This window comes from Pongo pygmaeus, chromosome 11, assembly GCF_028885625.2.
Source record: "Pongo pygmaeus isolate AG05252 chromosome 11, NHGRI_mPonPyg2-v2.0_pri, whole genome shotgun sequence".
NCBI lineage: Eukaryota > Metazoa > Chordata > Mammalia > Primates > Hominidae > Pongo > Pongo pygmaeus.
In genome coordinates this window covers 25845863-25873431 of record NC_072384.2, presented here as the reverse complement: position 1 = coordinate 25873431, position 27569 = coordinate 25845863, and the positions used below count along the sequence as shown (strand labels likewise).

The 27569-nt window shown below is 39.2% G+C and overlaps 1 protein-coding gene across 4 annotated transcripts in view; it reads right to left on the bottom strand.

Moving 5' to 3' along the window:
• Positions 1-27569, bottom strand: part of C11H2orf76 (chromosome 11 C2orf76 homolog) — an 89034-nt gene that overhangs the window by 13070 nt on the left and 48395 nt on the right. For 2 of the 4 annotated variants that reach the window (XM_054478776.2, XM_054478777.2), the window contains exons 3-6: positions 27048-27098; positions 23318-23355; positions 17445-17526; positions 8028-8365 (exon numbers count right to left, since the gene is read on the bottom strand). In XM_054478776.2, coding sequence (XP_054334751.1) covers positions 8289-8365; positions 17445-17526; positions 23318-23355; positions 27048-27098 — 248 coding nt within the window. In that variant the 3' untranslated portion in view covers positions 8028-8288. Of the gene's footprint in view, positions 1-8027; positions 8366-17444; positions 17527-23317; positions 23356-27047; positions 27099-27569 lie in introns of those variants that run through there. The other 2 variants (XM_063647364.1, XM_054478775.2) reach the window with 1 other exon arrangement.

Below are 27569 nucleotides of genomic sequence, written 5' to 3'. Positions count from 1 at the left end.
TGATTACATGTGTCCAGTGCTGCTGAGAAGTGAAGCAATTCCAAGACAGAGAATCCTATTCCTGTGGCAACAGGAACCTTTGGTGACCTTGGCAAAAGCTGTCTCAGCAGAGTGCTGGACAGAAGCCCTCATGGAGGAAAGAGGGTATGGAGAATTCGGTTCAGGAATTTGGCTGTGAAGGGAAGATGGGGTGGCTCTTGTGGTAGGGTTTGGATGGGAGAGCTGTCCCTATGCTGGTGGGGTGCAGAACTTGATGGTGTGGAAGAGGGAGGACAACGCTGACGTGTGCTCGTCGGTGTTCCAGAGGTGGGGAGCCCGGGCAAGAGGGAGGACAGATAGCACTACTCGCTCACCCACCCACACAGGAAGGCAGGTGGGGGACATGGCCGGGAGCATGAGCATGTTGTCTAGGATGGCCCGAAGTGAGGACAGCAGCTGGGAGTGCCAGGAGGGGTCTCAGGGTTGAGGACCCAAAGGAACCTGCAGAGTGAGCGGAACTGCAGGGCAGCGTGAGGACCTGACTGCAGCTTAGCAGCCATGACCGACAGCGTGGCCAGTCAGCACTTGCCCCTCCACCCCACCACGTGCAGTGCAGCTGTTTGGGTGCAGGTGGAGAAGGTGGAGCGCGGCAGGGTTAGGCCTGGGGCCAGAGGGGTCAGGGCAGCAAGGGTCTAGGCAGAGATTGATGAGAAGGCGTAGAGGATCTCAAGTCAGGGGGTGGGATAGTGAGAAGACGGCAGGATCAATGAAGGTGGGGGTTGAAGAGCCTTGGAGGGGGCACCAGAGGCAGAGAAATGGAAAGTCAGGAGACAGCAGTCAGAGAACAGGAGGTGGATATTGAGATGGTGTTGTGGACTAGGGTGCAGTTATTAATGACTACGGCAAAGGTGTGCCTCCAGGAGGAGGTGGCTGAGACAGAGACGACAAGCAAGTTGCAGTGAATTCTTCAATGACCTAAGAGGCCCCAGGGTACAGAAAGTTTTGTCTATGTCTATCCTGAATTACGAGAAACAGCAGTGGTCAGCCAGGAGCTAAAATCATCAGGTAATAAGGGAGAGTGGCACAGGGCCTACAGGTGTCGGCAACAAGGTTGGAGGATGGCGATAATGTATAGTCCGATGGCATAAGGCTCAAGGTCACAGGACGGAGGGAGGAGGAAGGGTCACTGATCAGGAAATTAAATGAGGTTGTTGTGCTTTGCTAAACAGAATTAACACTGAGTGGACTGAAGATGACAGCTCCTGATCTTACCACTCTCATTCCCCACCAAGTCAGAGATGGACCAGAAGAAGCCCTCACCACCCTCCATCCCTGTCACTTGCCTTAGTCCTGTGAAGGAGTCACAGCCTTAAGAGTGCTCTGGTGACTGCTTTGACCGATTAAATTTGATAGATCACAAGAATGCCATTCTGGACGACAGTTTTTTCCCTAGGTGTTGGACGTAATAGAAATGAAGTTAAAACCAAAAGCTTGAGTCTCTGAGGCAGCATTCCCAAAACGGCCTGCCCTTACCTATTTTGAAAGAGTCACATGACTTCATCCGGGACCTGAAATGGATTTTCTCCATCTTAAAATCTCATGACCTACGAATGACATTATTCACTGAACACTCATCCGAAGTGGCAGCAGCACGGAGTGGAGGAGGGTCACTGCTCCCTAACAAACCACATCGTCGAGCAGCACAACACACATCCTGTATGCTTAAGTCATGACAACTATATGACCCTCTCACTGACTAATGATCAACAAATGAGCCTCCAAAGGCCATTATCGAAACTCATATGCTCATATTCTAGCCCAAAATGCACACTTGGGGATGGGGAAAGTGGTCTCAGGTCTGATTCATTGAATAAATAGATCTCCTTTGATGGAAAGAAATGACAAATGTCGTGCCTTCCTCTTCCACTCCTATAAATGCTAGAAGTGCAGAGTGAAAGGTACAGAGTGGCCATGAGATGCGTGCTGCGGCTCCACGTGAGAGATGGGTTCTTTCCAGGCCTGCAGACAGAAAGGCCAACTGTCTTGATGGTGGAGTTCAAAATATTAACCTCAGACCAATCAAGTCAATATTCCACTTCAATTAGCTTTGCTACTCTGAGCAATCATGAGAGTTTCTGAAAGTAAAACGCGGTGAAACTGCCCAGAACCAATAATCAGAGCCCTTCTCCCAACACACATGCACGCATACACGTATGCATGTGTACACGTACAGTGAGAAAAAGATGACTAGATTGCTGGACAACTTCTCTAGGGGTCCAAGTAGAGATCCTTGGACACTCAGGCCCACGATGCCCCAACATGCATTAGCAGAAATGGGGAAGCCCCCGCTCTTCCCTCTTGTCCCCAGCAATCAGCAGCAGGTTTCCAAAGGGGCTCAGGCCAGGCCAGTTCTCTGGGTGTCCAAATAAGCAGGAACATCAACATCTCTCCTGCCTGTGTCTGGCGCAGGCAGAAAACAGAAGGAAAAGAAAACCCGTTTGCTACAGCAAAGAAGTTCCTCAAAGTCACATGAAACCTGGCCCAACTCGTGGGACCAGGGCCCACGTGTTCCTTTGGCAAAGGCAAGTTCTCTTCAACTGAGAAGAGAAAAATGCATATAAAGGGGCGCCAACAACGCAGATGGGGAACTGTCTCTTGGCTGTGGTTGACCACCTTTCTACCATGTTTCTCCAAGTACCCAACTCCCTTTGTTTTCAAAGAGTGGCAGAAAGTAGGATTTGAAGCCAGAAGAGACCTGCTCTTTGACTTATCAGATCTTAGGCCTCAGACAAGTGGCTTAATCTCTGAGGGTGAGGGTTCCTTGCTCCAAAATGAAGTTGCTGCTGCTGCACTCACTCTCACAATAAGCACCCGAAGACATGTAATAAGCGCTCACTTCCTGCTAGGCTCTGTCCTTAAGTGCCTTGTAGGCAATATCCCACTTGATCACAAAACTCTGCAAAGTGGTCCTTATTATCTCCTCCATCTCACAGATGGGGAAACCAGGACTCCTCAGAGCTCTATCACAGTCTACTGTGTGGATTAAATGAGATAATATAAAATACATACAGTGTCTGACACATAGTGGTGATTTTTAAAAAAAATGAGACTTCTCAACCATCTTTAAGAGAGTGATCACGCTTTGAAATGCATAAAATGGCAATGCTTTAAAATGCATACCTATATGTTTAAATAATATATGTGCAAAAAAAAAAAAAAAGGTCTGAAAGTATGCTCACCAAGCTACGCAAAGGAGTGACTTTGCAAGAAGAGGATTTTTACTTTTTTTTAACCTTCAGAATTTTGTTGTTGTTTTGAGACAAGGTCTGGCTCTATAGCCCAGGCTGGAGTGCAGTGGTGTGATCTCAGCTCACTGTAACCTCTGCCTCCCAGGTTCAAGCCATCCTCCCTCCTCAGCCTCCTAAGTAGCTGGGGCTACAGGCATGCACTACCATGCCCAGCTAATTTTTGTAGAGATGTGGTTTCACCACGTTGCCCAGGCTGGACTCAAACTCGTGAGCTCAAATGATCACTGGCCTCGGCCTCCCAAAGTGCTGGGATTACAGGTGTGAGCCACCATGCCTGGACCAGAATTGGTTGTTTTAAAAAGCAAATGTGACTTAAAACACATGAAAAAGATCAGAAACTCTAAAAAATAGACAGAAAAAATAATCTAGATGGAAATATGTCAAAATGTTCATGGCAATTGCCTGATGGATTTTTTCTGCTTCTTTTGATTTCTATACATGTTTTGGTTTTGTTTTTACTAATTCATTTTTTATGAGACAGGGTCTCACTATGTTGACCAGGCTGGTGTCAAACTCCTAGGCTCAAGCAATCTGCCCCCCTCAGCCTCCTGAGTAGCTGAAACTATAGGCATGCATCACCACATCTGGCTTGCTTTTAATCATTCTTAACACAAATACATTCTCCTTATGAAATTATGGCACATGCCTTTTGTGTTTTCAGAAGGCCTTCTCTACCCCAAGGTCACAAATATAATTCATTTTTTCTTCTAATAAACTCATCATCTTGTTTTTCATGTTTAGTTATTTAATCCATCTGAAATTTTAGTGAATGGTATGAAGTAGGACCCTTAACTGTTTTTTTTTTTAAATACATGGCCATGTGCTAAATAATCTTCCTTTTCCTCATAATTACAAATACTACCTTTATTAGCTATTGTTTCCATGTAAATCTTATCAGTTTCTATATTCTATTCCACTGATCATTTTATCTAGTTCTGTAACATTACCAACTTGTTTTGATCACTGAATATATTTTGACATCTGGTAGGCAACCACCCTTTCTTCTAGCCTACCTTTTGTTTTTCCAAATTGATCTTGGCTATTCTTGCATATTTTTCTTCCAAATGAATTTAAAAATCAATTTGTCAAGTTCCATGATAAATCCTTTGGGATTTTGATTGAGACTGCATTTATTTATGGATTAGGTAGGTATCTTCCATCTATAAACATGTAATCTATCTCTATTTAGGTCTTTTATACTCATCTAATAACACTATTTTATAGCTTTTGTGAACAATACATTTTAGGTTCAGCACTCAAGTCTCTTAGTTCAAAAAAACTTAATCCTCTTGCAGTCATATTGTCTACAAATGAATGTTTTGCCTATTCCTTTCCAATATCTGAGAATCTTACTACTTTTCCTACTGTACTGGCTACAATAAGACTTGCAGAAACATAATTGCAGAAACATACTGAATAGTACTGGCAATAGTGTTCATTCTTGTCTAATTCATATTTTTTGTGCTGGAGTGCAGTGGTGCAATCACAGCTCACTGCAGCCTTGACGTCCTGGACCCAAGGGATCCTCCCACCTCCGCCTCCCAAGTAACTGGAACTACAGGCGCAAGTTACCACACCCAGCTAATTTTTTTTTTTTTTTTTTCTTGTAGAGACAGGGTTTCGTCCTGTTGCCCAGGCTGGTCTCGAACTCCTGAGCTCAAGCAATCTTCCCGCCTCAGCCTCCCAAAGGGCTGAGATTACAGGCCTGAGCCAATGCACCCAGCCACAGCCTCTTATTCATATCTAATAGATTTGCTGAAACACTTCTCCATTAAGTAGATTTTCTATGAGCAACCTTCATCAAGTTAAGGGTATTTCTTTCCCTTGCTAATTTTTATATATGCATGAGCAAGAATATCATCAAATGCCTTTTGGCATCTATTGAGATAAACATAATTTTTTTTCTCCTTTATAGATTTTGAAAATTATATTGAGAGGTTTTCTAATTTTGAATCAATCTTCCATTCCTGGTAAAAGTCCTTTTTAGTCACAATATATTTTTATTTATTGTAAACACAACAGAAATGTCTTTTCTCATAGCTGTGGAGGCTACAAGTCTGAAATCCAGGTGTCAGCAGGGCTCTGCTCCCTCTGTAGGCTCTAGGGAACAATCCTTCTTTGCCTCTTCTAGTTTCTGGTGGTTGCTGTTGATATGTTTATTTTTGATTTTTATTCTGTGTTTATAAGTGAAAATACCCTATATGTACCTTTTATAAGAAAAATACATACCAAAAAGGTACTATACATACATATTTTGCATTATCTACTTAAAAATGCACAGGTAAAGATATGCTTAATTTTATATTTTAAAAAAGCCTGGTATGCAAATTGAATGTGTGCAAAGCAAACAAATGGAATATGTTTTAACCTCTACTTATTGAGTTCCCTATTTGGGTTACTGCTGCCATCATTAATCCAGCCACTCAACTCTAGCAAGAATCACTGAAGTCTCCATTCCTCCCTCCCCACACTATCCCCATCCAGGCATTCACCAGGTCCCAAACATTCTAAGGTCATTCTACCTCAGGTCTCCGCTGGGAGGCTGCAGGATGGAATGGGGGAAGTCAGGATTTTAAGACAGATTTGGTTCCAATCCCATTGCACATGACTGCATTCTCTTGAGCAAATAACTTTACCTCTCTGGGCCCCGATTTCTTCATCTATAAATATACATGCTACCATTGAAGAACTGTGGTAAAAGTCAAATGAGATAACATATGTAAATTAACTACCACACCATATTTGCCACGGAACACACGATCAAATGGTAACACCAAGAACCTCCCCACTCCTCTTCTTCCCCTCGGCCCCTGCCCTGGGCCAGGCCTTCCAAACTTCACCTGCTCAATGATGTCTTCTAGTCATTCTGCCACCTGGACATTGCTGACAAAGCTCACTTTCTAAAATACAAATGGAATCAAATACCTGTTTAAATCATGCTACTGACTCCCATCTACCTACTAGATACCGTTCTAACTCCTTAGCATGACTTGTAAGGCCTACCTCAACCTACCTTTCTGGCCTTATCTTCCTCTACTCTGTTCCATGTACTTAACACTCCTGCATAGATGCTCCTCAACTTACAATGGGGTTAGTCCCAATAAACCCATTGTTGGTTGAAAATATCATCTAAGTGAAAAATGCATTTAATACACCTAACCTATCAAACACTGCAGCTTAGCTTAATCTACCTTACATATGCTCAGAACATTTATATTAGCCTAGAGTTGGGCAAAATCATCTATCACAAAGCTGATTTTATTGTAAAGTATTAAATATTTCATGTAATTTATTGAATACTGCACTGAAAGTGGAAAATATAATGGCTGTATGGGTACTCAGTGTTTCTACTGAATGCCTATTGCTTTTGTACCACTATAAGGTCGAACATCATTAAGTTGCACCATCTATAAAAGTCAGGGACACTAAAATTTGTGCTTTCTCCTGAAACCTCAAGCTCTTTCACAGTCCTTTGCCTTTGTGTATGTTATTCCCTCTTCCAGAAAGCCTTTCCCTTCTTTTCTTCTAAGCAAAAATTCCTATTCAATCTTCTAAGACACAGCTCAACTGGTACTTCTTAAAAAAAACACAAAACACAGAACTAATTTCTGTCAACAATGCTCTGATGGCAGCTTTTTCTGCTATTCTTAAAATCGTTTGCTTGTACTATGTCTTTCTGCATTTACTGAGGCAAAAACTGGGTCTTATTTTCCTCTTTATTAACTCCCCAAAAAGCTACGTCATCTGTGTATTCAACACTGCTCCTGAATGAAACAATGAATAAAATAAATAGAATTTGTTTTAAAGAAGACCCTATTAACTTTTTCAACAAAGCAAAGCATCTTCTAATCATGTTAATCAGACTTTCAAAGCTGATTTTTAAAAAAATAATAGGTTTTCTTAAGTTAGACGCGACCATAATGAAACCAATTTGCCCTCCTGGCAACTCTGAGGACTCAAGGAGCAACGGCAGAGCTGGCTAAGTTCTCTAGGACTCAAGGAGCAATGGCACAGCCGGCTAAGCTCTTCAGGACTCAGGGAGCAATGGCAAGGCTGGCTAAGCCCTCCAGCACTCAGGGAGCAACGGCAAGGCTGGCTAAGCCCTCCAGCACTCAGGGAGCAATGACAGAGCTAGCTAAGCTCTCCAGGAGTTCTGATTAAACGCAGGCTGACTGAAAGGCCTCGGAAATAATGACTCCACAGGTGCTGGTGGTCAGCCATAATAAGGAATCACAAGTATTATATTATTTAGAAGGAATGTATCTTCCAGGACATAGACTTGTTCTCAATGAACAATTTTCTTCCAGAAGTGCAAGCATCCTGCTGCTTCCTCTCTCCAAATAAATGAGTTTGATTCTATGATAGTTTGTTCCTGAAGATGGAAAACACAGCTCAAGAAAGAAAAGAAAAAAAATCAGCAACATTATTTGTATAGGCTGCAATACTTAAAAAAAAAAAAAAAAGTAACCTTCCTACATCATAAAACCTCCCTAAAATATACACAATTCAACTGCACATATGGTGGTATGTATCACACACCCTGAGCTAAATGGTAGCCATGAGGGTCAAGAAACTCAGAATTTCTGGTAGCCACAGACAGAAACAGTTGCTCTAATTAGAAACTACAGAAAAAATAGACAATAAACAGTATGATCTTAGTCTTAGAATCTTTTTAAGGAACTCTACGTGCAAGTCACCAAAATAATTCCTAATTTTAGAAAACAAATTATAATTTAAGAATCAATATTCCACAATAATTTTTAATAACAATTTATTTCCCTTTAAAAAGATCAAATGTTTTTCTCATAATATATTATTTTACAACAACAAAGAAAAAGAAAGAGAGACGGAAAGAAAGACCTGAAGAGAAAGAAATAACCAGATTTCAGTTCAAAGAGTATAGCCTGGGATTAATTTTTTAAGATTTGTCAATTTCAAAAACTCAGCAGTGGAATAAAGAGCTTAATACAGGTATGCAAAAAGGAAGCCCTCGAGATGTTTTCACCAGGATGAAATGGGATTAGCTTTGTAGTTCTTATAATCTTCTTCACAGAAGAATGCAATTTCAGTTTCACTGGCTGAAAAAAAACAGAAAATGGAAAAAAAGATTTTAATGTAAATCTAAATTTTAAACAAGTATGGAAATCCATATGACTCTGATTCGGTATTTCAGAATAGCTTCAGATGCCCAAAGTGAAAAAGATGAGTTATTTGTTGGGTCGCACAATGCATTTTACCAAATCGACAAGAAGTTTCAGGTGAAGTTTTAAGAATCGAAAACTCAAATGATTTAAAAGTAAAAAAGAACAAAAAATAAAAAACCAAAAATTAAAATCAAGAGTTAATACAAGAATCTGGTTTTCAGGAAATCATAAAATTGCTCATTTATAGTCTTTTTTACAGTGCTAGGAAATAAAAAACCTTGATTCTTTTCTCAAATATGCTACTCAGGTACTGAAGGAAGGGGAGGGAAAACTCTTTTTCCCCCCTGAAATTAGCCTGTAGGTATAATAATTTGATACTTAGAGGATCAGTAGAATATTTTACAGATCACTGTACATTCTCGCTCATGACCCATCAAAATATGTGTCTGAAGAAGTTAATTTTTTGCCCTGCTTATGATTAATTCATGCGGCTTCAACAATATGCAAAGTGAAAGACACAAATTGGCTTCTACCTCAATACCTTCAAATACCTCTAATTATTCACAGGGGAGATGGCACAGCTAAAGGACCCATGAAGGTTCAGAGCAGTCACAATTCTTTCAACCTAGCAGGTCAAGGACTGTGTCTTCTAAAACAATAAGTCAGCAACATTATTAATTCAGGCTAGAGACAAATCTGATAGAAAGCCTTCCAATTATTAAACATGCAGTTCTTTAAGGTGTTGTGCCAACAAGTTCCACATTCATTTTTCAAATTAAACCAGAAGTTAATACAGTCTACTTGGCTTTTACAGAAAGAGCAAAAGGGCCTTCAGAATCTCCACAAGAAAACAGACAAGATTATTCGTAATGCATACTGAGCACTCAATTAACATACTCTCTAAAAACAGACAAGTAAAACTCTCCAAGTCAAATAAATAGGATAATAAGAAAGGGTGCCAAGGATTACCACTGATCTCTTAGTTTACAACTCTCATCTCATCATTAGACTTTATCACAAAATAATGAAATTAATGAGATTAGCATGCCATTTCATTAAAAATGTTTTTGCTGTTTTCAAGAATATCAAATTTAATGTTTGTTAATCATAAGCTACCCATGCTCATTACAGAAAATAAACAAATGTCAAAAGAAGAAAATAAAGCCACCCATAGTCACAGATCCTCATTCCAGTCCTCTACTATATCTTCAAGATTAAATTTAATCTGAGTAGATGAAAATCAGATTGCAACCTCGCATGACAAGGAGCCTGTGGGGGATACACCACAGAGAAACTAGAGATCAATAAGGAGGGGCTGTAAAAAGATGCACCCTGTGCAAACAGTAAGTTAAGGTACAGTTAAATTTTACAAGAAAGTGGCATCTAAAAGAATGGGTAAAAGACTCCTCCACACTTGGAATCAGTGGGAAAAAGAAAATCAAGAAAGAGAGCTTCAAAAACTTCAATATTCAAAGATATTTGGAAATCTATCCTTTATAGAAAAAGCTCCTGGGGTTTCCTTTTTTTGAAGGAAAGCATGCCCAGAGGTAGACGTATATAATTTGCAAGTGATTCTAATCAACCTTCTAATGGAGAATGAGCAAAAGACACCTTGTTCTTAATAATCACAGAGCAAGGTTTTATCTGTGATGTGCTATTTACATACATAACTTTACACAGCGCTTTGCCCACACAGCACTTCGCTCAATCCACGCTAACTGTAATTACAATTTTCACTTACTGCAGTTGACATTTATCTGAACCCCTTTTGAGAAACTAATATGTTGTGTGGCTCTTCAGCAATAGTAGGTTCAGAGAAGCTGCTGGAAAGCAAGGACTAAGCAGTTCTGTTTTGACACACAGGTTCTCTTGGGTCCAGTTAACTTAAACATCAATCCATTATTTACATAAGGCATTTATGCTAGCTCTCATAATGTGGACTCAAAATGAGAGCCTGCAGTGTAAAGATTTTATTTTCAGATGACTGCACTTCTTTTCAGGAAATCTAGGTAAACAAATGGGTTAAACTATAATAGTTCAGGTTGATTTAAAAAAATTTTCACCCTTAACAAATTGGAAAACACACAAATTAAAATTTACTCCAAACATTCAAAAGTAAAACATTAAATGGGTTTTAAATTTTAGTAATGTGGTCCTTAAGCAGAAGTAGAATATAATGTTTTCTTACATCTGTAAGACACTGTGGAAAATGTTTCAGAGAATTTCAGGGACTTACGCTGCAAATTTGTTTGCCAATTTATGTGAAAACCAATTATAAATGATTTTTAAGGTTTCTACATAATCACTTTCCACCATTATCCCTTAAATTCCTGCTTCCCAAATACTATTTAAAATGGCTCCTTTAAAACTGGCTGGGGATGAACCCTCAGGAAGTCTACCTTGTGCTGGTCCCCCAGGGCACCTGATTTTAAATTAAATGTGCTGCAGGCGGCAGTGCAGTCAGGTGCAGAGTGCCTTGGCATGGGAATCTGAAATGAATGTGCAATCTAAAATCCAATAAATACACTGCCACTTCATCCCTTCGTCTTACTATCAAATGAAACCAAGAACCCTCCAAATACATTTGTAGGATCCTTTTAATACTGATGTTCAAGTTTAATGAAATAAACACAAGCCAGGGCTTTCAAACTTTGGATATAAAATTAATCATTTTGTAATGCTTCCAGACACACAGACAGACAAGATACACACACACACCACTTTAACAGGAAAATAATGATAATGACTTTAAATGAAAGAATATAAGAACAATCGATTTGAAGTATAAAATCCCAAGAAAAATTAAATGCAATGTATTTAAACTCTTAAACTAATTTATCTCAACAAATTCATCTATCAACAAGGATTTATCCATATGTTCTGAGTCCCTAGCCTCATGCTAGTCAGCACCAATGTAGTATGAGGCACAGCCTCTGTTGTCTTGAAAAAGGAGCCTGAGACATGCGCACTGATTTTGTGGTACAGAAAATCCACAACCTTGGAGGCTGCCATGTGACAATAACTGCACACTGTTGACAAAAAAATACAGGAAGGGCGAGGTGTGGCTTCTGTGGCAATCTGAGACCAAAAGGACAAAGTTTCACCCTCTCTCCCACTCTAGGAGTATAGCCTATCCTCCCAAATGTCACAAAATCCTAATCTACAAATCATTCAAAGCTGTGCTCGCAGCTGAGTTATATTTCTAAGTTTTCACCACCAACAAAGGTCCCAAGTGCTGTGCCTTTTATTTCATGACTTGCTTCAAATATTTGTTTTGGATCTGCTGGCAGAGAAGATTTCAAACTACAGTTTGAAGAAAACAACTAGCCAAAAAAAAAACAACAACAACAACAGGAACAACAAAAAAAAAAACCTCAGTCTTTGATAGACTGGGTACATGCCTGTAATTTCCACCATGGTGTTGGGAGGTAAAACGGGAAACACTCTACAGAGGTTCACTCTGAGTCCTGCTTCTGGAATCCTCCAGTTTCCTGGGTCCGACACCCACATTACCGAGTAACCAGATTATCACTGTTTCTATGTAAGAGTGAAGAACGGCCACCACAACATACTCTCGAAGGAAGAAAACACGCATGACCTCAAATATTGCTACCCAGAAAAAGAAAGGGAAGGGGACCCACGCCTTAAGGAAACACAAATCAAACATCATGCCGAAAGAGAAGGGGGAGACACAGAATCCCACAATATTAGCTGTACAGACAAGATCACCCAAAGGGGCGAGGCGTGAACGACAGGGTTCTGGTTGGGGGCAGATGCCAGAAGTGACACGCAAAATGAAAACAAACCACGAGGGAGTTCTGGAATTATTACAGGACCTGGCTTGCCGAGAATGCTTCCCTCAGATAAACACTTAACAGTCTGGCCACTGTATCTTGTTTTAAAATGTTTCCAATGAAACACAACTGGCTTTGGAAGAGTTACCCGGCCACAATTTCTCTTTTAAACCAGACCAGATTGGAAAGACAACGGTAGTAGAATGTAGCAAAATGAAAGAGAGAAAATAACACTTAAAAAAAAAGCTTACATGTAAATTTATTACTTAGGGGAATTAGCCCATAAAACTACAATTGCTGACAAAAAATTATAAGTAACATTTCTAGGTAAAAGTCTCTTCTTGCTTCTACTGAGCAAATCTTTTTTAAGTACGTATTTTCGTACTGGGTCCACAAGCAAAAACTTCCACTGACGTCAGGTGTAGAATGTTCCACAGGGATCTGCAGTGCAGATAAAAAGCCAAAGGATGAACTAGAGAATTTCTCCCTGAGAAAAGAAATCTTCAAACACGTTTTTTTCCCCTAATTTCCCCACTTGCAGCCTTTCTTTTCCTTTCATGACTACTGCAGAAAAGTCCTAACAATAAATTTGTCACCCTGGCATTATTCCCATGGCAACTGGCTGTGATAACAGAGTGACAGCTCTACAGCAAGATCAAGTAGTGAAAAGGGAGACAGAGATGACTTCGAATTTTTCTCTTAAACCTCTTAAAAATCTAACTAGACACGGCACTGAGGGAGGGAAAATTCCCTAGAAAAATCACATATTTCAGGCCAGGCACAATGACTCATGCCTGTAATCCCAGCACTTTGGGAGGCCGAGGCGGGCGGATCACTTGAAGTCAGGAGTTCAAGACCAGCCTGGACAACGTGGCGAAACCCCGTCTCTACTAAAAATACAAAAATTAGATGGGCATGGTGGCACATGCCTGTAATCCCAGCTACTCAGAGGCTGAGGCAGGAGAATCACTTGAACCTGGGAGGTGGAGGTTGCAGTGAGCCGAGATCGCGCCACTGCACTCTAGCCTGGGTGACAGAGCGAGATTCTTGTCTTAAAAAAAAAAAAAAAAAATCACATTTCAAGTATCATTTTCACAACTCAATTCTCACTAGAATTCTTTGTTGCTCTCCAAGTACCCTCATCTCCTTCCCCAGGTATAACCTCAGCTTGTCCCCAAGAGCATAGCAACACCACTCTAGATAACAAAGAGAAAATCGCTCCCTGCAGGGACCTAAATCACTCCGAGCCCAGGGTTGCTGGCTTGCTGGAGTTCGGAGTTCGGAGGGCAGTTTGGAGTCCTCATACCACCCTGAAATGAGTGGAGAATCTGGGAAAATAATCTGACTCTGATGCAGAACCAATAGCCTTGAAGTAAGAGGACAAAAAGAGGGATTTGCTTCTCACCTTTACAGATGGTTCATTACATAAGTCAGTTTGAAATTAATCACAGGACCAACAACTCAATATTTTAGTAAAGTCAAAACATTTGCCAACTGCCTTCTCCAGGACAGTTTCCAAACAAAGCAGTTGTTCCTGAGGGCCTTTTACACACATCACTCCCGATGCCTTCATTGTTTTACACAACCTTTATGACAACCTTCTAGAATAGGTTTCATTATTCTATTTTTACAGAAAACAAAATAGAGTTTCAGAGAGGATAAGAGGCTTACAGAAAGCCAGAAAGCAAGCAAAGTGCACAGCCTTCATTCTAACCAATTTTCCCCAACTTCATGGGTTCATACTTTAAAAAAAAAATTGGTCCTTTAATGACAAGGAATACATGTAAACTGTAGAAAAATTTTTAAATCACCATAAAAACAATTAGATAATACAGAAAAGAAAGGAGAATATCAGTTACTGGCAATGCCACCACCTCAAGAAACCATTTCTATAATTTTGGCGTATGATCTTTTCTCCATATACGCATAAACAATAATCTTACACGTATACTTTAAACATTTTAAAACAATAATGGGGTCGGGCACAGTGGCTCACGCCTGTAATCCCAGCACTTTGGGAGGCCAAGGCAGGTGGTCAGGAGTTCGAGACCAGCCTGGCCAATACGGCAAAACCCGGTCTCTACTAAAAAATACAAAAATTAGCTGGTCATGGTGGTGCACACCCATAATCCCAGCTACTCAGGAGGCTGAGGCAGGAGACTTGCTTGAACCCAGGAGGTGGAGGCTGCAGTGAGCCGAGATTGTGCCACTGCACTCCAGCCTGGGTGACTGAACAAGACTCTGGTCTCAAAACAAAAACAAAAACAAAAAAACCCAAACAATAATGGTATCACACAGTATGTTCTATTTCTATTCAATAAATCAAGCTCTACATCAGTGCTTCACATACAGGGAAGGTCAGGGCTAACCCCACCACCCCTCTGAAGACCTAGCACAACCTCACAGCTTGTCCCTGTTGGCTTAGAAACAAGTATCACTGAAATTCAAACTTGAGAAAGTCTTATTGGTCAAACCGACCCACAGAAAATTCAAGGTCATATTCATTCCCGACGGTGGTATAAGAGTATCCATTTTCCTACACCTTGAACTCCCTTGGACAATGCCACTTTTTTCATGTCTGCTAATCTTATAACAATTGCTGCTGTCCAAGGTCACCCAGACAGTAAAAGACAGAATCAGGTTTTGGACCCAAGCACTCTGGCTCTGGACTCTCACTGTTATTTTTATAGAGATGAGGTCTCACTATGTTGTGCAGGCTAATCTAGAGCTCCTGGCCTCAGGCGATCCACTAGCCTGGCGTCCCAAACTGCTAGGATTACAAGCATGAGCCACTGCACCCGGCCCCAGACTAGAGTCTTAACACTAGACTCTACTACATAAAACAGTATCTATGTACTCATTTCTAATAAGTACTCATTCTCTCCTAATAAGGTGGAGCTATTTTTTATATGTGAGTTATTTCTTCTATCAATAGAATTTTTCTTTTTCATAGTAATTACAAGGGCTCTTTATAAAGTCAGGCTAGTAACTTCTTTTTCTTTTTTTCTCTCTTTTTTTTTTTTTTTTTTTTTTTGAAATACAGTCTCACTCTGTTGCCCAGGCTGGAGTGCTGTGCTGGAGTGCAGTGGTATGATCGCAGCTCACTGCACCCTCTACCTTCCAGGTTCAAGCCGTTCTTGTGCCTCAGCCTCCCAAGTAGCTGGGATTACAGGCGTGTGCCACCACACCTGGCTAATTTTTGTATTTTTAGTGAAGATGGGATTTCACCATGTTGGCCAAGCTGGTCTCAAATTCCTGACCTCAAGTGATCCTCCCGCCTTAGCCTCCCAAAGTGCTGCGATTATAGGCATGAGCCACCACGCCCGACCCCAGGCTAATAACTTTTTATCTGTTGTATATGCTGCAGATATTTTTCAAAGTTTATTGTTTCTCCTTTAACTGTGTTTACACTTTTTAGTTTATATGTAGTCAAATTTATCACTTCTCCCCCTTTATGGCCTCTGTCTTTGAGCTCATGCTTGGAAAACTCTTCTCCTTCCCAAGATTATGAAATTACTGAACTACACTTTCTTTTTAAAAAATTTTTTTACATTATAACATTTAACCCATCTAGAATTTATTTTGTAATAAAAACAGAGATGAGATACAAGTTTGAATTTTATTTTCCTGAATGCTTTGGCAATGGGCTTGACATAATTTTCTGGCTAAATCATTCTTTCCTCACTTCTTTGAAATGCCAACTTTATCATCCTGTGAAATATTACCCTTTTTTTCGTTTTTGGATTTTCCGGTGTTTTCCATGGAGCTGTCTGTTAATATCAGTCTGTAGTATTTATTATGCTTTATGCTTTAACAACAAGCAGGGCTACCTTATGGGTGCTACATGCCCCAATCACAAAGGTGCCACCTGCTACAATAATATAATAGCATTTAAAGAAACAAATGCCAAATTTAAAATCATTATTCAAAATAACAACCTTACATATTCATAACATGGAAAGACAAGAATATTCTAGCAAATATTGTAGACGTCAACACAGAAATCAAGTCTAAGATTTCACAACATGCTATTTAAGATCCTATTTAACTCGGAAGATCTATGTCAGGAATTCATGCTCGTCACATGAATGAATCAGAAGTAAATTCCTGATACATGTGATTAAAGTAACTCAAAATAATACTCGTCAAAAAAAAATTGAGACTCCCAGTGTGCACCTCACTAACCATGTTCCTTAACAAGTGCATATAAATAATTATGAACAATGTGAGGCTGAGGCAGGCAGATCGCCTGAGGTTAGAAATTCGAGACCAGTCTGGCCAATATAGTGAAACCCTGTCTCTACTAAAAAAATACAAAAATTAGCCAAGCGTGGTGGTGCACACCTGTGGTCCCAGCTACTCAGGAAGCTGAGGCAGGAGAATCACTTGAACCTGCGAGATGGAGGTTGCAGTGAGCCGAGACTGCACCACTGTACTCCAGCCTGGGCGACAGAGTGAGACTCTGTCTCAAAAAATAAATTAATTAATAAATAATTAAGAAGAAGCATGGCTTGTGACACTGCATCTGTCACCAACCGCAGAGGTGTGTCATGGGCACACTGCCTTTAACCACTCAGACCTCCCTGACAATCTCCACTCCCTCTCCTGCCAGATCAGCTTTAGGTGTACATATACGTAGAATAACAGTGACATCTAATGGTCACAAAACAGGTCACATAACATTTATTTAGAATAAAACCACATGCACATTCTAGGCTGGAAGGCCCAATCAGGTACTTTTCAGCTGCACACACCAGGTTCCTATTTTAAATTCCATGCCTTGGTGGGCCCTGAGTGATTCGGAAGACTATCAAAAACTACACTGAATGTGATACCAACAACGCGTTTCATTATTCCTCATTAGTTCTCACTATGTCCATTTCTCTCCAACCATCGGCTCAAGTGACAAGGATAAGAGTAAGTAGACATGGTACTAACAACCCGTCACTTAAAATGACCCTCAGGAGAATTCTGAGCATACTTTCTGAAAAGAGTCATTTGCATTCTGCATATTTGGAGAGCAGACACCGAATGTCCTCAGTCAAGAGATCGGAATGCACATCATTCTCATCCTCCTCCTCTGAACAGTTACCGGGCAGTGTCAGGGGGGCCAAGGACGGCATTTACTTTCCAGTGAATTATCCAAATACTATCAGCCAGGCCTCAGGATAGGCTGGCAGAGTGTTTCCCCTCCAGCAACACAAGGCCCCCTTCCTCACCGATTCCAGCTGCTTTCAGAGTGCTGTCTTCTTTCAGCAGGAGTCTGTCGTCATCTTCCAAACTCAACACAAGTTCATTTGTCTAAAAAAAAAAAAAGAAAATCTGCATTTTATCAGTACTTACATGGGTTTGTTTGGTGAGACTTCTCAAAGACACAGAGTTGTAACTCTGAGCACAGCAATAATCTAAGTAGATTCCACTGCCCTGGCCGTAATGAGGGCAGTGAACAGAGGCACAGTGAGGTCCTGCCGAGTGCATGCACCACATAAAGCAGTGGGGAGAGTTCTGTGGCAGGGGCGTGAAGTCAGATCAGGATGCAAATCCAGACTCCACCAGCACCCAGCTGTGTGTTCTCAACAAGCTACACAACCTCTCTAGGACTCAATTTCCTCATCGGTAGAAAAGGGGAGGAGAGGCCCCTTCCTCATCACCTGTGGTAAGGGTGACAGAATGGGGCATATAAACCCTCAGCAGTGCTGGCCGCAGGGTGAGCACTCTCTCTTAGCTGTCACTGTTCTTTTGCTGCATCATCATCATCATCTTCTGCGATCCTAACCTGGTCAGCAACAGAGCTGAGCTTCCAGCTCTGGCCAGTCTGACTTCTGAGAGAAGCAAGTATACTTCCTTTTTTTGTTTTGTTTTTCGAGACAGGGTCTCACTCTGTCACCTAGGCTGGAGTGCGGTGGCGTGATTATGACTCACTACAACCTCAGTCTCCAAGGCTCAAGTAATCCTCCCATCTCCAGCCTCCTGAGTAGCTGGGACTGCATACATGTGCCACCAAGCCTGGCTAATATTTTTTATTTTTAGTAGATACGGGGTCTCACTATATTGCCCAGGCTCATCTCAAACTCCTGAGGTCAAGTGATCCTCCAACCTTGGCCTCCCAAAATACTGGTATTACAGGCATGAGCCACCACACCTGGCCACAAGTATACTTCAAACGGCCAAAAGTCTACATATCTAAAAACCTTGCCCAAGCTAAAAAACATCTGGTTCCATGTCACATTAATTGGAATATTTCTCTGTGATTTGGGGTGGGGGTAAACGAGAGTGCTCTCCAGTGATATTTACAAATCCAGTGAGACTCATAAATACAAGTGAAAATTTAAAGTTGCTATTGACTGGGCGCGGTGGCTCATGCCTGTAATCCCAGCACTTTGGGAGGCCGAGGCGGGCAGATCACGAGGTCAGGAGATTGAGACCACCCTGGCTAACACGGTGAAACCCCGTCTCTACTAAAAATACAAAAAAATTAGCCGGGTGCGGTGGCAGGTGCCTGTAGTCCCAGCTACTCAGGAGGCTGAGGCAAGAGAATGGCGTGAACCTGGGAGGCGGAGCTTGCAGTGAGCCGAGATTGCACCACTGCACTCCAGCCTGGGTGACAGAGCGAGACTCCATTCAAAAAAAAAAAAAAAAAGTTGCTATCTGCCCCTAAATAGCACAAAGAGATGACCACTAGTGGCACACAGCGCCACTTGTCAACCAGAACACACCTGTTTAGCAACATATTCTATTTGTAGAATACAGCTGAGACAGAGAGTCAACAGAATGGCCTCTCAGCAGCCAAATCAGAAGCCCAAGCCACGCAGGGTTTATGGACCTCATTCACTGCAGAGCACAGGGGCTTAAAACTCCAGAGCATACAGATTAAAAGAAAAAATACTTTACTCAAAAAATCATTTTAGAATAGGTAATACAGTCTGTAATCCCAGCACTTTGGGAGGCCAAGGCAGGAGGACTGTTTGAGCCCAGGAGTTTGAGACCAGCCTGAGCAAGATAGCAAGACCCCATCTCTACAAAAAAAAAGTTTTATTTAATTAGCTGGGTGTGGTGGCACACATCTATACTACCAGATACTCAGGAGGCTGAAGCAGGAGGATATCTTGATCCTGGGAGGTAGAGGTTGCAGTGAGCTGTGTTCATGCCACTGCACTCCAGCTTGAGCAACAGAGTGAGATTCTGTCTCAAAAAAAAAAAAAAAAAAAAAAAAACAAAGAATAAGTAATATCTACTCATTATACAAAGTTCTCCAAGCACATATGAATAGAAAGTGAAGTCAGTCTCCTTCCAATCCCCATCCACCAGCTATCTAGTTCTCCAGAGAGGACTGGGACCACTGAGAGGACCTGTTTCCCACACCCTCCCAACACAGTATGTTAGCAAAGCCTTCTGATCCTTGCCAATCTGGCAGGTGTGGATTAAGTATAGTCTTAATTTGTATTTTATTATGCTTCAAATTCTGAATATTTTGTATTTTTTAATGGAATTGTAGGCTAATTTATCCAATAGAGTTGTAGAGTCTAGAGCATCTTCATATGCTAAGGAAATTCAGGCTTTTCTGTAAGTTAGAAAAATTTCCCCCACTTTTCATTTGTTCCTTGCTTTTCCTCAGTGGTTTTTTTTTTTTTTTTACACAGAAGATGTTAAATGAATTTTCGTGGAATAAATAAATTAGTGAGTGAAGTAAAATGTATCAATCTCATATCGTTTCTCAGTTTTCTGTCATATTTAGAAAGCCCTTCTTCACTCCAAGATTTTTTAAATTCCCTGTTCTCTTCAAATATTTTTATGAATTTCATTTTTTGAATTTTTCATCATGGAGAATTTCAAATATACAATAGATACAGAATAGTGTAATAAACCCCCTGCCCTGTACCCAGGACCCAACTTGAACAAATTATCAAGTCATGTTCCATCTGTTTCATCTCTATCCTCATCTATGGGTTTAATTTTTTAATCCAAGGGGTATTTATTTTGGCATAAAGAAAAATACATGGATTCAACTTAGCTGTTTTTTAGATGTTTATGCAGTTATTCAAATACTATTTATTGAACCCTCCATCTTTTCTTTACAAACTTGAAATGCCATATTTACTATACATTCAATTTCCATATTTGGAAATATTGGGGTCTATTTTGGAACTTTTAATTCTGTGCCCTTAAACTACCAGTTCATGTGACAGTGCCATACTGTTCTAATTACTATCGTTTTATAACATGTCTTATATGTTAGAGCTAATTACTCTCATTTCTCTTTTTCAAAATTCTCCTGATTATTCTTATTTTTTACATATTGATTTTAAAATCAGCTTATTTAGTTTACATATAAACACAAGTATTGTATTTTATTGGGGCAGCATTAAATATGTAAATTAAGAGAGAACTGATTTTACGCTGTTGTATCTTCCTATCCAAAATATCCTAAGCATTTCTACTGAAGTCTTATTTTGGAACTCTCATAGCAGGTTTTGTTTTGTTGTTAAGTTGAAGTACAGTTTCACACAATAAAATGCACAGATCTTGAGAGGAGTTCACTTTAATGGGTCTGAAAAATTAATCCCAGAGTTTAGATTCATATTTTCAAGTGTGTGTGTGGTGAGGGGTGAGGAAGGACAGCAGCATTTTAAGTTTTCTTTTTAAAGACCTTGCACATTTCTTATAAAGTTTGTTCCAGGATATGACTTCCACATATGAAATGGAAATTAAAGTTTTTATTTCAATCTTTTTAATTGAAATTATTCTGACTTTATAAACAGACCACTGATTACCATCCATAATACACACACACACATGCGTGCACGCGCGCACGCATGCACATACACACACAGAGGAGGCTCTGGTGGGAAGGTATCCAGTCAGTCTTTTTATTGTAGGAATGGGAAGAAATTTCTGAGGATATGTAGTAACTGCAATTAGGAAAGTCTCTAAGCCCAGAAAATTAGGGAAATGGGGAAAATGCCTTTTATGAATGAGCTCATTAAGACAAAGGAATTATTTAGAAGTCTCTCCTTTCGGCTGACGAAGGAGATTAAAATTACAGCTGAGTTGGAACACTGACAGGCCAAGCCAGCAATGCCACAGGCCCTGCAGATGGGGAATAGAAAATGAAAGAACAACAATAACTTGGAAATGAGAAAAGTGACTGTGAACTGGATAAGGCACAAATGAGGACATGTAGATGAAGTTTCTCTGAAGTTTTAAAACTGTATCTGTGAAAATATATTGAACTCTTCCCTTAGAAAAGTTGAAGCAGAAACTTGCAGAACCATCCCCAGGGCATCTTAACTAGCATTGTTATGATTTGGATGAAAGTTTATAAAGCCAGATTCCAGAAGCACTCTGAGTGACTTAATTGTTTTGGGAATCCTCCCTTAAACAAATACATTGTTCAACTGGAAAAACAAGCCCTAATTTTGTAACTAGAACCTGCCAGTGTGAAACATATGTCTTAAATATAAGTAACAATTCTAAGATTGTTTTGTCTTCCAATGACAGGATATTTCCAGATTTTTAAAATGTTATAATACTGATAATTTGAACACGATGAACTATGTCTTCACTAAGATAAAGGAATAATTTACTACTTACTCCTTTTTGGAAACATGAGCATATGAAAAGCCAAATGACGTAGAACATGCAGCAATGAATGGAGAATGGGGACTCACTTTGCTTTACTACCTTTTCGAAGAGCGTATTGTTTTATTTTAACTTTATTTTATATTTATATTTGTATTTTAGATATATTGTATATAATACATAAAAATACAGAACATTACCTATTCTCTACATTTTAGGAACGAGGTTGTAAACATTCCTGTCCCAGAGGAGAGAAATTGGACCAAGTCCAAATGCGGTGGCCATATATTCTAGTACCAATCAAAAGGGCAGATTCCATACCACAGCCCCAGACACGTGTGAGCATGACATTTTGAGGCATTTCACAATGGATATTGTAAAACTGGCATATACGATCCTTGGTATAAAAAATAAAGTTACTAGAATGAACCAACCCTACTAAACCCTTGACTTTTGCTCAGTGAAACTGATTTTGGACTTCTGACCTCCAGAATTGTAGGAGAATAAATGTGTGTTGTTTTAAGCCACAAAAAAATTTTTTAAATAAAATAAACTTTAAAACACAGTTACTAATCAATGGTCAACAGACATACCCTCATACCATTTTCTTGTGATCTGTGATATGCATTTATCTGAAAGGTGACTGAGTGTATGGAGTACATCTACGACTACAGAAGACAATGAAATAAAATGAATGAATAAATACTTCATTCAAAAATTGTTATGGAAAAACTCCTATGAGCCAGGCATTGTGCTAGGTATTGGGCTATGACAAATAGTATCTTGTTCTTGAGTAGTTTATATAATACAGGAAGATTACTGCTTTAATGAGGACTCTATAGAAAGCCACTGAGATTAAAGAAAAAAAGATCACTCTGCTCTGTCTGTATGATAAACAAGTCTTTGACTGTGGCTTCATAAAAACGTTACTTTAAAAAAGTAAAAAAACAGAAATATAAACACACAACAAACCCATAAATAAACAGCTCTCTTTGGGAAAGGTGAGACAACTTCAGGATTGCAGGCCGCGGCCTTGGTGGAGCTAAAAGGTGTGTTCCCAGAGCCACAGTTCTGTGCCTTCTCTTATACACAGCAAGAATCAAATTAGAATGAGTGAATTATTTGTGTCTGCGTCTGGTCCTTTTGTTCTGGTATAGAATTAAGAAAATAAAAGACACTGGATTGCCAGATATTAAGCAGTTTCTTTCATCTGTAAATTGAAATTACTTTTCCAAGTTTTATGCTTATTTTATGTTAAATATGTGCTTGATGAACAAAATATGGTATACTTTTTTTTAATTAATACTTTTTAAAAAAGGACCTACTACTAACAGGGAAATAGCTTACTTTTCTTCAATGAAAAAGCTAAGGCAGTAGAAAGAGTACCTACAAAATAAAAAGCGCTATTATAATGGGAAATATTTTAGATGTACATGTATTCATTCACTTATTCACAAATTCAACCAACATTGATTACTTGCTATGTTCCAGATACTGTACCTGTGGAACATACCTTTGATTTATGTGCTTGATGAATAATCTTTAGTGTATCTGAAAGAAAAAAGCAAGTTATCTTTTTACACAGTTTATTCTAAACTTCAAATTATTAAAATGAATGGAGAGTGGCTACAAAATTGAGAAATGTAAGTCCTTGTTTTATAACCAGACTCGTTTAGAAATATACTATACAGTAAAAGAAAAATTACTTCTGTAGATCATTAAAACTGAAGTAAAAGATCTTTATCTTTTAAAGCCTTGGTCTTTGACACACAGCAGTGTGTGTCAGAACTTTTTGTCAACTCAGCACATTTTTTCTTAGAATGGAAGACAAGCAAATCAGATTACTGTACCTTGTTTTTTTGGAGTCGCTACAGAACAGGATTAGCAAATAATGTAAAAAAAAAAAAGCCTTAAAATAGACATTAGCAAATGCAGTTCAAAAAAATCTATTCAGATGAGATATAATGACAAGAGAGCAAATGATGATACAGGTGTTGCCACTCTCAGAATTCAAACACTGTATCTAGGACCACCGGTAATCTGAGCAAGGCTGCTAATGCCCCAAGAATATCAATATCTGTCTCTTGGTTTGCAAATACTGCACAGGCTCACACCATTTAATCTGCTCTATTCAAACCCAACTTCACTCCTTAATTTGTTTATCTTGAAGTCAGGCTACACTGTGCACTTCCAGTAAGTAATTTCTCCACACTTGGGTAAAATTCTAACTGAGCAACAATCAGCCCTTAATTACATAATCTACGCAGGCATTCAACAGGTTGAAATTCAGAAAGTTTCTAATTCTTCACTCGTTTTTATTTAACCCAAGAAGTTTCCAATTCTTCACTCGTTTTTATTTAACCATTTAATTAATGCATTATGATTACAATGTATTATTGAATAAACTCCCAAACTTAAACTAAAACTCATTTCTATCAATCACGTTGTAACAAGGAATTCCAACAGTGACAGGAAATGAAAGGATCTATTTTTAAAACAGACCTTATTTAACTATGTTCTCATAATACACAATAAGGTGGCTATCTAGATAAGAACTAGCACTCTGAATTTGCTCATTATTTTAAATAGTCAGCTTTCAGTTATCTATTACAATTTTTTTTTTTTTTTTTTTTTTTTTTGAGATGGAGTGTTGCTCTGTCGCCCTGGCTAGAGTACAGTGGCATGATCTCGGCTCACTACAAGCTCCACCTCCCAAGTTCAAGCAATTCTCCTGCCTCAGCCTCCCGAGCAGCTGGATTACAGGTGCCCACCACCACACCTGGCTAATTTTTGTATTTTTAGTAAAGACAGGGTTTCACCATGTTGGCCAGGTCTCGAACTCCTGACCTCAGGTGATCCACCCTCCTCAGCTTCCAAAGTGCTGGGATTACAGGCATGAGCCACTGCACCTGGCCTTGTAATTTTTTATACAAGGTCAACATAATCCTCAGTAACTCTGTATTCCTAAGAAATAAAAATAAATCTAACCTAAGTAAAATAGGCATATTAGGGATGTAAATAAACCGTAATTACTAAAAATAAGCTTAAAATGTGTGTAAGAAAATAAACAAAGTTGACTTTCAGCTTGTCTAGTATTCCGAATTACCTATCATGTCCCTTTTCTTACTATAGATATGTTTATTATTTGAGACAAGTGAGAGAAGCCAATAGTATTTTTAAAATAACAGGAGCTCAAAGTCTGTTGCAATCAACCTGCAAAACTATAGTCTGGCCTTACTAAATATTAATCCTGTTCTATATATTTTGCTAATGAGCCTTTAAACTAGAAATCCTGCTGCTCTAATAGGTTTGGCGAACACACAATTAAACGGCTACATATTTTAGCAGAAAAAGAAATGTTTTGAAGAGAAGTTTTTGCCAGATTTTTCTCTCCAACAGAAAGGGGTGTGACCTGAGGAGTGGGTAAGAAAGGAGAAATGACAAACCAGCAGAGAGATGTATTACTGTCCCCTTCTGTGTTGAATAAGCTGCTTCTCTTGTTGTTGCTTCTTTCAAATAATCCTCATAATTATCACAAACAACACCTGTGGGCATTGTTTTCTTAATACAAATTCTTTGAGGAAAGCAACCTCATAAAAATATCATCTTGTATTTGTGGAGCATCACACACAGCTTTATGAAACAGAGAGGGATGAGCAGCCCACACTGTACAACAACTACATTCTTGTGTGCCCTCATGCGTCATGTCTAGGTGATAGGGATTTAAAATAAGTAGCATGCATGGTAAATCAATAATAGATGTGGATGCCAATTAAATGGGAGGAGGGCTCTGAGATATCTCAGGCTCTTGGTGACAGAGAGAACCAGCCCTTTGCCAAAGGGTAGGGAGACAGTAACTGGCAAAACTGAAATCTGACTCCACACTCTTTCCACTCCCTAATACCTAACAAAGTGCTCTGTCCCGCAGACTGTGAGGTAGCGGTCCCGGATGACAATGACAGGTGAAAATAACACTGCAGCCTTTCTTGTTCAACAGAAAGCAGAAAATTGTTAAACAGCCAAGTTCAGACAAAGCCACTTGAAGTCTATCAAAACTCGAGTGGTTCTATAATTTCTTCACAGATAAATGTATTCATTTTTTCTGCCAATTCATCTGAATAGTATAGAAATACTAGGGCAGAAGGATGTTAATAAGATAGAATAGTCTAAAAGGTACATTATCTACCACAATAATGCTTAGCAATTTGGATATTCTAACGCTTTCATTATCTAAAATTTCTTTCAAAAGAACTTACATGGAACACAGCTTTGCACATAGACATATAGACACACACATACACACACACACTATGAAAAAGGAAACCATATGTAACTATTCTAATTTAAAATGGCATCTGTAAGTTGATTCAAGTTTAAGGCTATATTTTGAGACATTATACTTTGAAAGCCTTGAAAGCCACAATTGAGAAGTTTCATATTTACCTTAATCATCCTTTTTATTCCTTTATCTTATTCAATATTGAGTATGTAAATTCTTTAAGCCCAATAAATCAAAGTACTTTCCACTCAGTGCCTTCAACTTCTGCTTCACTACCCCTTATAACCTCACAATTAGTTTCTGGATATTAAAATGCATACACACGGCGAAGATTGTGATTTCAAAGGATTTTAGGTCATAAGTTGTTCTATCAAAAGAGAACAGAATGAAAAGCCACTCCAAAAAAATAATCTAAGGTAATAAAAAATTTATACTTTAAAATGTCTTCACCAATTAACAGAAATATTTATTAGGTGCATCATACCTTTCAAAGGAAGTCTCAAATTCAAAGTTTGGTGAGTGTCACTCCGCTGAAGGTTAATAACTGTGCCATCTTTATAACAAATAATGAATGACATCTAGCTTCTTGCCTTATTACTCCATTTTTAAATCATCAATTGTAACACATAAAACTACTATATAACATGCTCAAATTATTGGCATTTAAAATGTTAAATCCCTTCTTTTAATTCTTAGTCTTCAATCATTTTTCCTTTTCTAATTACCTGGCAGAGAAACTCGTTTTAAACATAGTTTTGGCAAACATGCTATTCTTTGCAAATACGCTACTTCCTTACTATTACAATTCATTTGAGCAATATACTAGCATTCCTGTATTTCTAAATAAACTTCCAAATTGGTTTTTATTTACAGATAGTCATTTTTGAAAACAAAATTTAAGTTTGTAACAAACTAATGCAAAATTGTATTTATATATATTTTAAAAGAATAAAAAAATAGTTACCATATTTATAATTTCTGAATGGTGGTGGCAGGCTGGTCCTTAAAGGGACATCTACAAGAGAAAGATTATTTTTATTACACAATAAGCAAATAGACACTCATAGAATATGCACAGTCTTTTGGTTCTATTCTTCTCTATCTACAAAGTTACCTTGAAAAAACTGATTGAACACAGAATGAATACATCACCAAAATCCAAGGGCCATCTACATTAGTCCATTTTCGTACTGCTAAAAAGAAATACCCAAGACTAGGTAATCTATTTAAAAAAATGTTTAATGGACTGGGGAGGCCTCACAATCATGGCAGGAGGTGAAAGAGGAGCAAAGGCACATCTAACATGGCGCCAGGCAAGAGGGTCTGTGCATGGGAACTGCCCTTTATATCATCAGATCTCATGACACTTATTCACTATCATAAGAACAGCATGGGAAAAACCCACCCCCATGATTCAATTACCTCCCACCAGGTCCCTCCCCTGACAGGTGGGGATTATGGGAGCTACAATGCAAGATGAGATTTG